This window comes from Chiloscyllium plagiosum, unplaced genomic scaffold (genome assembly GCF_037043375.1).
Source record: "Chiloscyllium plagiosum isolate Xiang-an unplaced genomic scaffold, Cpla_swu_hap1 HiC_scaffold_4, whole genome shotgun sequence".
Taxonomy (NCBI): domain Eukaryota; kingdom Metazoa; phylum Chordata; class Chondrichthyes; order Orectolobiformes; family Hemiscylliidae; genus Chiloscyllium; species Chiloscyllium plagiosum.
The window spans coordinates 50,005,709-50,020,795 of record NW_028270142.1 but is presented as its reverse complement, the minus strand read 5'-3'; the positions used below and the strand labels follow the sequence as shown (position 1 = coordinate 50,020,795).

The 15,087-nt window shown below is 41.2% G+C and overlaps 1 protein-coding gene across 4 annotated transcripts in view; it reads right to left on the bottom strand.

The window, feature by feature from the left end:
- ctdp1 (CTD (carboxy-terminal domain, RNA polymerase II, polypeptide A) phosphatase, subunit 1) overlaps positions 1-15,087 on the bottom strand; it is a 313,359-nt gene that overhangs the window by 154,185 nt on the left and 144,087 nt on the right. For all 4 annotated transcript variants that reach the window (XR_015756956.1, XM_043688614.2, XM_043688613.2 and 1 more), the window contains exon 10: positions 10,482-10,712. Coding sequence is in view for 3 of the 4 variants with exons in the window: in XM_043688614.2 (XP_043544549.1) it covers positions 10,482-10,712 (231 nt within the window). In the remaining variant the exon portion in view is untranslated. The remainder of the gene's footprint in view (positions 1-10,481; positions 10,713-15,087) is intronic.

Here is a 15,087-nt window from a genome sequence, read left to right as displayed (position 1 = left end):
TAGAAAAATACATTTGGCACAGGGATGAAAAACGGAACTAGACGTCTATTTCATTATTTGAAGTATTGACGATCTGATCTTGAAGCTGTTTCCATTCATTTCTTATCTCACTTGGGGGAGCAATGGCAAACTATAAGGTGGTGTCAAGTTGTGCAGCAATAGTGGGGGTTCCTGAAGAGTTTGATAGCTGGCTTTGGACATACCTGGAAAGCTGATTCATAGTTGGAACTCAGCATGGTCTGGCGGTCACCTTTTCACATAACATGACTTACCTTGATGTCAGCCTTTTCCTTCAGTTTCACAAGCAAACAGTCAAGGAGATGCAGTGCTTAGATTGTTGGAGTTACCAGAATGTTTTCTATTTTCCTTTCAAATGCCACATGGTTTTGGTTATGGTATGAGGAGGGTAGACATTTGATAGCATTGAGTGAGTTCCATTGACTTTGACCAATGAAATTTGAGGATTTGGAAAGAAACAGAGGAACAGCAGAGGAAAAGGGGAGAATTAGAGTTAAATTGTAATACTGAATGGACAGTAAGTCCATTAACTAGGCACTACTGGACAAAATGGCTCCTGTCTATGCTATACTATCACATGACTCCACAATAAGTAAACTTTACTCAAACGTTATCCTGACAGGGGACCAAAAGAAACCATACCAGGAAATAACACCAAGCTATGAGAAGAGATATTAGGATAGGCAATCAAAAGCTTAGTCAAAGAAGAAGGGTCAAAGGAGGCTTAACTAAGGATGGTGAGGGATAGAGGTTTAAAGGAGAAGTTCCAGAGCTTAGGATCCAGACTTCCAAAGCAGTGATAGAAATCCAGGATGTTGAAGAGACCAGATGGGAGGAATGCAGAGATCTAGAAAAATTATAGGTAGGTTACAAAGATATAGAGGGAAGTCGTCATCAATGGATCTGAAGATAAGGATGCAACTTTTAAAATGGAGGTGTTATCAGATCTGGAACCTGTGTCTGTGAGCACAGTTCCTGGAACTAACTGCACAAGTGTTTTTTTTTGTCAAAAATCATTTGCAACTCTGGAGAATTTTCTTTTTAAGAAAACTACTCAATCAACATATTTAGGTCAGTGCAGCGTACCAAGATAGCTAGAGCATGCAACAGGGAAATAAAACTTAAAGTCGAGAGACGAGGTTCTGGATGGGATATGAATTAGCGGTCACAAAAAGGACGTATAGAAAGTAAGGTGAAACTGGTCAACTATTCTTTCCTGATTAACTTCGTACATAAATCTGACCAATGCTTTACAAATTTAAATGCTAAGAACCCAGGACGGAATTCAATCCATTCCAACACCGATTCAAGGAACTTATGTCTATATCATCCTTGATCCATTAATAGACTGTCTGCTCCACTAAACATCTTTTACTTATAGGAGAAAGTGAGGACTGCAGATGCTGAAGATCAGAGCTGAAAATGTGTTGCTGGAAAAGTGCATCAGGTCAGGCAGCATCCAAGGAGCAGGAGAATCGACGTTTCGGGAATGAGCCCTTCTTCAGGAATGAGGAAGGTGTGCCAAACAGGCTAAGATAAAAGGTAGGGAGGAGGGACTTGGGGGAGGGGGCGTTGGAAATGCGATAGGTGGAAGGAGGTAAAGGTGAGGACGATAGGCCGGAGTGGGGGTGGGGGCGGAGAGGTCAGGAAGAAGATTGCAGGTTCGGAAGGTGGTGCTGAGTTCGAGGGTTGGGACTGAGACCAGGTGGAGGAGGGGAAATGAGGAAACTGGAGAAATCTGAATTCATCCCTTGTGGTTGGAGGGTTCCTAGGCGGAAGATGAGGCGCTCTTCCTCCAGCTGTCGTGTTGCTATGGTCTGGCAATGGAGGAGTCCAAGGACCTGCATGTCCTTGGTGGAGTGGGAGGGGGAGTTGAAGTGTTGGGCCACGGGGTGTTGGGTTGGTTGGTCCTGGTGTCCCAGAGGTGTTCTCTGAAACGTTCCGCAAGTAGGCAGCCTGTCTCCCCAATATAGAGGACTAACCAACCCAACCACCCCGTGGGCCAACACTTCAACTCCCCTCCCACTCCACCAAGGACATGCAGGTCCTTGGACTCCTCCATCGCCAGACCATAGCAACACGACAGCTGGAGGAAGAGCGCCTCATCTTCCGCCTAGGAACCCTCCAACCACAAGGGATGAATTCAGATTTCTCCAGTTTCCTCATTTCCCCTCCTCCACCTGGTCTCAGTCCCAACCCTCGAACTCAGCACCACCTTCTTAACCTGCAATCTTCTTTCTGACCTCTCCGCCTCCACTCCCACTCCGGCCTATCACCCTCACCTTAACCTCCTTCCACAATCGCATTCCCACGCCCCTCCCCCAAGTCCCTCCTCCCTACCTTTTATCTTAGCCTGCTTGGCACACCTTCCTCATTCCTGAAGAAGGACTCATGCCCGAAACGTCGATTCTCCTGCTCCTTGGATGCTGCCTGACCTGATGCACTTTTCCAGCAACACATTTTCATCTTTTACTTATAGAATAGTATTTTCCCATTTAAGGTGATACTTCATCTAGTAAGGGTCCAGGCTTAGATTTAGTTCTTCACAGTATTAGTTACAACTTATTTATAGTCAAACACATCTTAAATTAATGATAATAATAACAGAGTCATACCAGGAAACGGAGAGAAGCATGTGCAAAGAGTAGCATATAGCCTCTCCTTCATTCTGATGAATGAAGAACAAGTCTCGACCATCCTCCTCAGCTTTAGTTACGATTGTTCAACTTTTTATGCATGATCAAATAATTTAAATTCAATAATGTAGCCTTTAACAACTTTGGAACATGTAGTCATGCAACCCCAATTCATATTGAGTTCCAATACTCAATGATACTTTCTAACTTTTTCCACTTAATAATTTAATGCATGATTGTTTGGAAAGTATTATGCACCAATTTATAATGTATAAATTAAGACATCCTGTCAATGAGTCCAAGGCTAGTCTTTAGGCTGAAACAAACATCTATCTATATCTCCACCAATTAAAATAATTAGACTTATGACATAGCATGCAATATACTAACCAGAAGGACAGTGTGTGTTGTGGTATATAATGCATCAATTAAATTATAATATGATCACCAATAATACAGCAACTAAAAGCAGTAATAATACATAATGCCTTAATTAAGTAATTAAACTGTGTGATAGCTATTATATTAACTAATTGCTACCACTGTCTCAAATCATTGGCTGAAGGTTTAAAACATAAATGGGCCATTTTTAAATTCAAAGTTAATACAGCACTTTTCTTTTTAAATTGCGCCACAACAGCGAAAATCACGACTGTTTAAAAAGAAAAGATGAAAATCATGAAGAACACGGCATTTTTATCACATTCATTTTCAGAAACCGCAGGTTTCATAAATCATATAAATTACAGCTCAGAGGAGGTCATTCAAATCAACACCCCTCCACTCGTGAGAGGAAGTCATCTGTGATATCTGGCAGGGGTCCAATATGTTTTTCAGCCATTTATAGGAATTGTAGAGGCAATGAAAAATGTGTGAATAATGACTTTCCTCAACTTTTTACCGAGGGGGAGTTAAAATATATTCTTGCACAATGTCACAAACGTTATGCAAGTCTTAAAGGGATCTCTTTTCTTCAATAAAGGATCTTAAGAGAGATAAAGTTGAGGAAGGAGAGAAATTAAAGAGGAGGTAGGAGTTATCTGCAGTGGCAGGAAATACGATTTTCAGTTAGTAACATGACAAGGTCGGACAAGAGATCCGTTTCTGAATTATATCATAATTTTATTCATGCATGAAGATACAGAATATTGTATCATAAACACTGTGGCATAAATACACTGTAAACCAAAAACCAATTAAGCCCAAAAATATGCCAGACACAAGTAAAGCACCAATGATCAAGGTACAGCAAAAGAGCATATCAAATCTTCAATAGGGAGCGAGAGAACAAAAATCTAATTAATTGCCTTGTAGCAGTAAATACTGAATATCTTGTACCCAAAGGTCATCATTCTTTGAAGGTGATTATAATAGTTTCCCAGCAACAGTGGCTGTGCATTTAAGTCTTTCCTTCAGCTCTTCTACTCCTCCCCCATATTTATTCCAAGATAGTTTTACTCAGGTGGTCTAATTCCTGTTAGTTTGAAGCCTATTTTAAACCAGATTCTAATTAGAACCCACCGACACCAAGGATTCAGGTTATATCAGCAGCAAAGAAACAGAATTAATGCTAAGGCTAAATTGATAACAGAGGCCTAAAGAATGCACCCACTGCAGATCATGCACGAAGCTGGTTGGGTAAAATAAATGGCATGGAAGATAGACAATTAGGTGTGCATTTTCAGTTTTGCTTTGGTTCTTGTTTTGGGAGAATACCCGAGTGAATTTGGATCATTAACAATGCAGTCAGAGCAGGCGAGGCATGCTTGAGGATAGATGCAAACTATGAGCAGAAAGAATGAGCTACATCCACAACCAAAGGACAATAACAGGCATTTTATTTTTATTTGCATCTTCTGAACAATTGGTGTCATGTATCAAGCTGCAGTTCTGCTTAAATAAAATCACAACTGTTATCAGTGTGATGTCAGCTTCGAACTATTGACCACACAGTCCTAATGGATTCTAATTTTCTTTCCTTCATTTGCTGTTTTTGGAGCCTGGTGTGCTAACTGACTGCCTAAATTGCCCTCATAACAACTCTCCTTGGATAAATAATTAATTGGCTGTGAACCATTTAAGATTTCCTGAGGATGTAGAAAGTGAAAGTGCAAACTCCCTCTGTGTAACAGCTAACAAGACAGGAATTTAGCCTCTGACAACATTTCAATTTCTTGACCTAACTATCTTACCTACATGCTGATCTCTGTTTTAAGTGGCCTCAATCAGCATCATTGTGTTTTCTGCTGCTGATATAATGGGCTGGTACACATAGCTTCGGGACTTCCATTCAACATTGTTACATATGACGCAAATGCGCTAGCTTGCAGAGGCCTCTCTTGCTCATTGCCTCTCTCCCTGAACACTGTCTCTCGCACAGATCCTCCTGCTCAGCACCTCCCTCCATGATCCTCCTCCGCTTGCCGCTTCCCTCCTCAACACTTGCTGCTTTGCTTCCCAACCCTCCCGTTTCACTATCTCTCTCTCCCCAACTCCCTCCTAGTGAGAAGAGCGTGAGAGACAAAAAAGAGCAAGCTGGGAAATAAGAGCATTGTTAAAACTGGGAAGTAAGAGTCAGGAGGTGGGAGTGTGTATCAGGAGTAAGAGATGGAGATTGTCAGGGACTCGAGGGGAAGAGAGAGTGGAATTGTCAGGGAGCAGGAGTGTGTCATGGAACGAGAGAGGGAGGAACAGAAGGGGACAGTCAGAGAGCAGGAGACAAATAAGAAATAGCATATTCAATTTGTATTTTAAAATTACTTTATTTTAGAAGTGACTTCATTTATGAACACTGGAATTTAAGAATTTACAGCATTTCAGCTTACAGGATATAATGTGCTAATGTTTTCCTCCTGATAAGTCCAACAGATCCTAACTATGATAAAACCTAATTCACTTAAAGTTGCGCCTTTCAGGAATACAACTATAAGGTTAAGTGAGAAATTACTGTAATCACTCTTTGCTCCATCATTTCAGTGGTACACAGACAGGACACTCTAGAACAGGAAACTGCTGTTCCAAAACCACATGCCATCATGTTACATCTACACTAGCCAAGAGGAATTTTATCAAGTTTAAAGAACTTTTGGATGCAAAATCATACGCATCTAAAATGGCTATGAGTTTAGCTTTACATGACACATAAAATTACATAAAATTCTTAATATTCCATTCAGAAGATATAGTCATAGAGATGTACAACATGGAAACAGACCTTTCGATCCAACCTGTCCATGCCGACCAGATAGCCCATACTTGACAAATGCAGCAGAGAGACGTCTATGATCAAAATTATTACAGTTATTCCACAAGAATTTGTTAGAATATAACGGCCATAGCCCACAAAGAGCTGGGTGAGTCAATTGTTGTCCAGATTTCAAGTTGAATATTGGATTTGTATCCTTTCCATTGTAATCTGTAGTGACATTTAAATCTGTCCACATGTTGAAAAGCAGGATCTAGCTGACAGCCACACTATAAGAGCAAATTTCCACCATGCCAGCAGCCAGAATAACAACATGAACTGTGACCAGGCAACTGTGTAAATCAATCACACAACATCTATGTTTGAAGAATGTGCATAAATGCTAATCATTGGCATGTGCCACTTGTGTAGGAGTAAAAATAGATACTTGTACTTTTCCAAAATTGTAACAGTGGTTTCACAATCTAAACTGTTTAGCAGCATAGTGTTTCAACATAAAAGAACACTTTTCTCATATTGCATACAAAACTACATTTGCAAATGTTAAAGAGGCATAACTGTCATGCCAGGCAACTGAAATGTATTTTCAGACCATGATTCATTTCTGTCAAATGATGACTTATGCCACAGTTCACAATCATTTTTTGGTCCGCATGACACAGTTCATTATAGCCATTAACCTGTTCTAAAGAATCCGTACCCGTACTATTGCACAAGAATACTTAATGAGCCTTGATGACTGAACACAAAATCATCAGGCCCTTGAAACAGTTTTCCACAAATAGCTGTACTTCAGTACGATTGTTGTCGGTTGCTATTCATCTGAAAAGCAGCATATGCAATCTGAGATAGAATAGGAGGTGTCAGTAATGTGAAGCAATCATCAGCAAACAGCTCGCTTCTAACATTAAGATGGAGGGAAGGTCATTGACGAAGCAGCTGAAGATGCTTGGGCCTAGGACACTACACTGAGGAATTCCTGCAGGGTTGTTCTGGAAGTGAAATGACTTGAAACTCACAAGCACAACCATCTTCCATTGCGCTAGCATGACTCTAACCAGTAGAGACTTTTCCTTCTGATTCTCATGGACTTTAGGGCTTCTTGATGCCACACTTGCTTAAATGCGACTCTGATGTCAAAGCCAGTGATCTTCACTTCATTCTTCTGTCCATGTTTAGACCAAGTCTGTAGTCAGGTTAGAAGCTGAGTTTTTCTGCAGGAACACAAATCGGGCATTACTCAGCAGGTTATTTCTAAGCAAATACTGTTTGATAGCACTGTCGATGAGACTGTTGTCCAAGTTGTTGATCAAGTGCAGACTGATGGGGCGATAACTGACTTGGTTGGATTTGTCCTGCATATTGTATACAGAATATAACTGGGCAATTTCTACATCTTCAGATAGCTGCCATTGTTGTAGCTGTACAGCAGCAGGTTGGTTGCAGTACAGCTACTTCTGAAGTACAAGTCTTCACTGCCTTTGCCAGAAGACTTGTCAGGGCCTATAGCCTTTGCAGTATGAATGTGTTTATTTGCTTCTTGATATCACATGGAATGAATCAAATTGGTTGAAGACTGGCTTTTATAATTGTGAGGACCTCAGGAGTGGGTAGAGATGGATCATGGACTCAGCACTTCTGGCTCAAGATGTTAGTAAACACTTTACTCTTGTCTTCTGCACTGATGTGCTGGGCTCCCTCATTATTGAGGATGGGCACTTTTGTACAGCCTCTTCCTCCTTCTGTATGTTGCTTAAATTACGGCAGGTGCACACAGCTTAGATCTGATCCTTTAGTTGTGGGATTTCTTATATTCATCCATCACATGCTTCATCAATTCATCTTCCTCCTTCATTTTCTTTTTATTTCTGCCTTGAGCCATACAGATTGCTGGTTAAGGAGGTAAGTCCTGTCATTCATCAAGGTCCCAGATGCTCCATGGGCCTCACACTTCCAAGGTTAAAGCAGATATTGAGTCATAGAGATGTACAGCACGGAAACAGACCCTTCAGTCCAACCCGTCCAGTCCGACCAGATATCCCAACCCAATCTAGTCTCACCTGCCAGCATCCGGCCCATATCCCTCCAAACTCTTCCTATTCATATACCCATCCAGATGCCTTTCAAATGCTGCAATTGTACCAGCCTCCACCACTTCCTCTGGCAGCTCATTCCATACACGTACTACCTTCTGTGTGAAAAAGTTGCCCCTTTGGTCTCTTTTATACCTTTCCCCTCTCACCCTAAGCCTATGCTGTCTAGTTCTGGGCTCCCCCACCCCAGGGAAAAGACTTTGTCCATTTATTTGTAATCAGTCTTCAGCAGAATGACTATTAAAACCGGGAAAAATGAGCATGCCACCAACCACCTCCCCCCCCAACCAAAACCCCAACCCCCACCCAGCCGAGCGAATCAATCTGCTCCTTTTACCATAATCATGCTTCTCAGGATGATTCTTGTCCAGAGAGCTCACTTAAGCCATGCATTAGCTCTTATGATAAAACAAGAGGACAGAACATAAAGAATTCACTTAGCCATTTAATATAACTTCCAAGACAGCCCATGGGATGGCAACTCCATCGAGAAAATAGTCCTACCTTCTTTACAGAGTTCAATAACATAACCCAGAACAACTATATTCTTTTAGCAACAACCTTGTTCTCTCTGCTAAGATGACGGATGAGAGCAGTTTGAGAGATTTCTCAGCTCACCCTGCTTTTTCTCCAGCTTGGAGGTGCCAGTGTTGGACGAAGTTAAAAATCACACAGCATCAGGTTATAGTCCAACAGGTTTATTTGGAAGCACACTAGCTTTCGGAGCTCCGCTCCTTCATCAGGTGATTGACAACCACCTTATGAAGCAGTGCATGGAAAGCTAGTGCTTCCAAATAAACCCATTGGACTATAACTTGGTGCTGTGAGATTTTTAACTTTGTCCAGCACAGGGAGCATGCAAGATGCTGGTACAACCAAGTACCCAACTCATAAGGCAATGTGCACGACTGTCTATCATGGAGCACAGTTTGTGCAGTCCCAGGGAAGGCTGGTTTCAAATTCTAAAGAATTGTAACTATCAAAGATACAAATGGCTGTGCCTTCAAAATTTTTCTATAACAACGAGACTGTGCATTTAGAAAATAAAATAAATGAACTACACTCTTCAATGACACCTGGTACAAAAGAAGATTCACACATTTGCAACTCAAATCTACTAAACTCATCAGGTGAGTTAAATAATTTGCTCATAGTGGGTAAAGCATATAGCTTTCCTTCAAAAAAATTCACTAATTGTCATAAATGTACATGAAATGCATACACGATTCAACAACAAATGGACTGCAGCAGTTCAAGAGGGCAGTTAGCCACCACCTTCTCAATGGCAACTGAGGACCAGCAATAAATGTTTGCCTAGCCAGCCATGCCTGTGACAAGTGAATGAATAAACGAAAAACAGGGATCCCCTTTTGTTTATAAGCTAAGTTAGAGATTTCAAACCACAGTTAAATTCATATTTGCCAGGTCAGATTTTTCTTTAAATACAGGCTTTTTAAAAAAAACTGACTATTCAATCAAATTTATGAACTGGAATCAACAGGTTTTATACGTTCTCTCATTCCTGTCTCTGTGGACATGGAGAACACACTGACCCTGCAGCAAAGCAAATAAACCCCCAAACCTTCACAAAGAAAGGAAGAGTCACAAAGTGTGCTTGACCCTGATGTTTCCAACTTCTCAGTACAAATGAACACAAACTGGCCCCTCTGCTGTAACCATTCATAACGAGGTACTAACATGGGCGATCTTAAGTGTGGGAACAGTTTTCATTTATGTCCCACAAACTTTCCCAAGGACTATTTCTTGGGAAACAGGAGACACATTAAGGCAAAGCCAGGATGAATTATTGCTTTTTTTTGGATGGAGGTTACTATTGGAGGTTACCGGAAACACAGTTCCCTGACTGACACTGAAGGATAGCAATTACAAATAGTGCACTTTACTGAACACTCTTCAGACCAAGCTACACAGCCTGCTAGAGATAACGCAGTACAGAATTCTTTCCAAAAGTATACATTCTCTGCTTTACTTCTAATCCACAAAATTGTCATTAGAAGCAACTAGTAATGATACTTCATGTCCTGGTTGGTTATGTTTAACCATAACTTTCAACAGACAACTGTTTTAATCAAAGTCTTGCATCTTGTACTCTTTGGTATGTTCTTGCTTCCACTATGATGTTTCACTCGATGTGACAATGCTTACATAATCTCCTAAAACACAAGAATCTGACAGTGGATAATGTGATAATGAAGAATCCAGTGTATGTTTATCATAGCTATCACTTAAATACAAATGTTCCATTTCTCAGATACCAAGATTCTGGGCTAATATTAAGTTATAGGTTTACAATAGAGGAGCCTACTTCAAATAAGATTGTCAAGCTTCAAATGATCCTGCAGTAAGATGCAGTATAAGGTTTTATTTTTACATTTAGGTCACATGCTATCTTACAGTAATGACATCATGAGCATGTTTCTCGTGGCATACTGTCAGTGAGACATCACACAACACTTTTCTAATTTCAATATACATCAGAATGTTCAGCGAGTCTTCCGGAAACATTACCTGAATGATGACTGTTCTCCATGAACGGATAACGTAACTGGTGGAGCTGGAGGCTGGATACACACTGATTGTCTGTTTCCCTGAGAATCTTTTCGGATGAGCTTTCCTGTGTTGGGATCGTAAGTGCGGACTTCTAGTCCTGGCTGAGGCTTCGGATGAATGGGAGTTGGATGAAACAATGGCGTTTGGAAATCACCTTGAACTTCAGGGAAACTGGCAGGACTGTTGCTTCTGCCAAAAGAAAAAGAAACAAAAATAGTAATTGATACTAGTCACTCTTCAATAATATTCTGATTGATAGTTCAGCACGTGGAGTCCAGTTTCTCACTGCCATGCATTTATATAACATCTTTACCACAGGAAAGCATCTTAGGGCATGGTCGTACAAACTCGATGAGAAAATCAAACTGACAGTAAGACTACTGAGGCAATATTAGGAGAGGTGACCAAATGTTTACTCAAAAAAACTGGGTTAAACCAAGGTGGTACAAGAGAGATAGAGGTGGTGTTTACAAAGGGAATTCCAGACTTTAGAGTTTAGCTGACTGAAGACAATGTTACCAATAATGGAATGAAGGAAAGGGGGTTGTGGAAGAAGCTGGAATCTTGGGAATGCAAAGTATGTGTTCACAGGGAATTACAGAGGGGGTGATATTGGGGTGAGACATCAAAGGCAATTACACATAGCAATGGCCTTTTGCATTTGATATATTTGGGGGTATCTGGAGACAATGTAGGTCAGTGAATCACGATGCAAGTTAGAAAACTGACAGCAGAGGTTTTGGATAAGGTAAGGTTTATAGCACATGGGAGTTGAATGGTTGGCCTTGAGAGGACTTTAACTGTTGAGTCAGTAGGTGACAAAAGTGGCAGATACACTGAGATGGAGCAGAGACCAGCGATGGAGAAGACACGGGATGGAAGACTTGGGTCAAATTCAAATAAGATCATGCGGTTTGAACACTCAGGCTTCAAGTCAGTAGACAGGATGGAGATGGAATTTGTGGAAAGGAAATGGATCTAGTGCAAGCAACTGAAGGAGATGGTTTCAGTCTTCACACTACGGTTAAAAGGGGGAGAACTACAGCTTGTCGGAGGCTGCATGTTGAAAACATTTGACAGCAGACAATAGGGAAAGAGCAGACAGAACCAGTGGAAATGTAGAGGTAAATATTGTGAGTACACAGGTAGCATTTGTAGCGTTGTGTAGATGAGGATAAAGAGGAAGCTAATGAGAGATTCTTTGCATGGGGGCTCCCAAGATACTGCTGATGACTCTATAGAGATATAAGCGAATTTAATGAAATGTTCAAACAGTAACTTACAAACAAATGGTTCTTAAGTGGTTCTATGACAAAGAGTTCTGTTATCAATTCAGTCAAACCTTCATCTCATTTTTTTTTTTTTAGATATTTTCATTTGTATCTTTCATTAAGCAATGCTATTGCTGGGTGTAGAATTATGCCCATCCCAGGACTTCTGGTTATACAGTCAATTAATGTCTCAGTGCAGTAATGAGGGAAAGTTGCACTCTCAAAAAGAGACTATCTTTCAGGTCCGAAATACAGATCTCACTTGCCTAGTCTGGTAGTTCAGATGGATGTTTGAGATCCCAATGCAAAGTTAAAGCAAAGTATGCTCAATATCCTGATTAACATTCCTTGCTCAACACTGGCAAAAGAAGTTAACTGGATATGCATATCACCACCCCTTGGTGGGACCACAGCTGCAACATGGTTGTAAATGATACCTACTCAGAAAAACGGCTGTTGTAGAGTCATGGAGTTATAGAGTTGTACAGCACAGAAATCGACCCTTCGAACCAACCCGTCCATGCCGACCAGATGTCCAACCCATCCTGCCCCTCAGGATTCCCTCCAACAACTTGCCCACCACCAATGTCAGGCTCACTGGTCTATAGTTCCCTGGCTTGTCCTTACCACCCTTCTTAAACAGTGGCACCATGTTAGCAAACTTCCATTCTTCCAGCACCTCACCTGTGACTATCGATGATACAAATATCTCAGCAAGACACCCAGCAATCACTTCTCTAGCTTCCCACAAAGTTCTAGGGTACACCTGATCAGGTCCTGGGTATTTATCTACCTTTATGTGTTTCAAGACATCCAACACTTCCTCCTCTGTAACATGCACATTTTTCAAGATGTCACCATCTATTTCCCTAAAGTCTATATCTTCAATGTCCCTTTTCCACAGTAAATATTGATGCAAAAATACTCTTTTTCTGCGGCTCCACACAAAGGCCACCTTGCTGATCTTTGAGGGGCCCAATTTTCTCCCTAATTATCCTACCAGCCTTCCCTTTCACCCTAACAGGGATATACTTTGTCGGGATTCTCATTATCTCATTTCTAAAGGCTTCCCATTTTCCAGCTGTTTCTTTTCCTGCAAACATTTGCCCCCAATCAGCATTTTAAAGTTCTTGCCTAATACCATCAAAATTGGCCTTTCTCCAATTTAGAACTTCAACTTTTAGATCTGGTGTATTCATTTTCATAACTATTTTAAATCTAATGGAATTATGGTCTCTGACCCCAAAGTGCTCCCCCACTGACACCTCAGTCACATGCCCTGCCTTATTTCTCAAGATGAGGTTCAGATTTTGCACCTTCTCTAGTAGGTACATCCACATACTGAATCAGAAAATTTTCTTGTACACACTTAACAAATTCCTCTCCATCTAAACCCTTAACACTATGGCATCCCTAGTCTATGTTTGGAAAGTTAAAATCCTCTCCCATAACCACGCTATTATTCTTACAGATAGCGTGGTTACAAGCTTGTTTCTTAATTTCCCTCTGACTATTAGAGGGTCTATAATACTATCCCAATAAGGTGATCATCCCTTTCTTATTTCTCAGTTCCACCCAAATAACTTCCTTGGATATATTTCCGGGAATATCCTCCCTCAGTACAGCTGTAATGCTATCCCTTATCAAAAACGCCACTCCCCCTCCTCTTGACCAGTCTTTAACAAAACTTGTGCTGAACTCCAAACCTTAAGTTTGTATAAACCCTGGATAGACTGAGAACCTATACCAGTGGGGTGGGGGGGCCTTTACAGATTAAGGATACAACTTCAGTTCCAGTCTCATATGAGAAGCATCTAGTTCAATTACCACTGATTGTAGTAAAAAGCTTGGGCCCAAGTGTTATTGGGCGAAATTGGTTGAGAAAGGTTCACTTAGATTGGGTCAATATTTTTTGATTAGAAAATGGCTGGCTGGCTGAAGCTCTAATGAAATACCTGGATGTTTTTTAGGAAGGTCTAGGGACTTCCAAAGGAGCCAAGGCCACCTTGCATGTTGACCAGGAAGCAAATTCATGATCTTGCAAGGCTTGCCCAGTGCCATTTGCCTTATGGGCAAAAGGTGAGGCAAAGATCAGAAGGCTGGAAAGCAAAGGAATCATCAAACCAGTCCAATTTGTGGATTGGGCAGCACCGATCATACCGTTGTGAAGATTTGTGGAGATTTTAAAGAAACAGTAAACAACTTTGCAGAGGTGGATAAATACTCAATGCTTTACATAGAGGATTTATACACAAAGCTGGCAGGAGGTCCTTCATAAAGCTGGATATGAGCCATGCGTATTTGTAATTGCAGTGAGAGGCTTCCCAAAAGTATGCTACATTTAATACCCATAAGGATTTGTACCAATGTATGAGACCGCCATCTGGGGTATTGTCAACCTGTGCAATTTTTCAGCAGACAATGGAGAACATTCTACAAAGTCTACCCCAGGTCACCATTTATCTAGAGGACGTGCTAATAACAAGGAAGACCAATAAGGACCACCTCGAGAACTTGGACTTGGTCCTTTGACGTACCTCCCACGCATGTATATGCCTTAGAAGGGAAAAATGCACGTACCAGACACCCCTACTTGGGCTACAAAGTCACCAAGACCAGTTACACCCAGCAGAAGATAAAGTAAGGGTGATCAAACTTATAGGTGGCTCAATGGAGAGGAATGCCCAATAGCGCATGCATACTGGACTTTCGCTAATGCACAGCATAAATACGCTGAGATAGAGAAGGTAGGTTTGGAGATCATATATGCAGTCAAGAAGTCCCACCAATACCTTCATGGGCATAACTGTTTAATAATAATGGACAACAAACCTATACCAGGTCTACAGAAAGAGAACAAGGCTGTGCTACCCATAGCTTCAGGCCGAATTCAGCAATGGACTCTAATACTAAGTGCATAGAATTATGAGTTGGAACACCGTCTGGGAGGCCAAGTTACAAATATGGATGCATTGAGCTGTCTCCTGTTGACAGATACACCACTGGTGGTACAGTCACTGGATGAGTCCATAATGGTTCTAATTTTCATGGATGCCCTTCCAGTCACAGCTGACAATACTGGACTTTTGATGCAGAAGGATACAGTTCTGGCAAAAGTGAAACAGTTGGTGGTGATGGGGGAACCAAAGAGTCATCACAACCAGAACTGAAACCTTTCTGGACCAGAAAATCAGATCACAGTAGAGAACGACATATTATTATGGGGAGCAAGAGTGATTGATCCGAGCAAAGGTCACCACCAGATACTGGCTAAACTCCACCAGGATTATCCA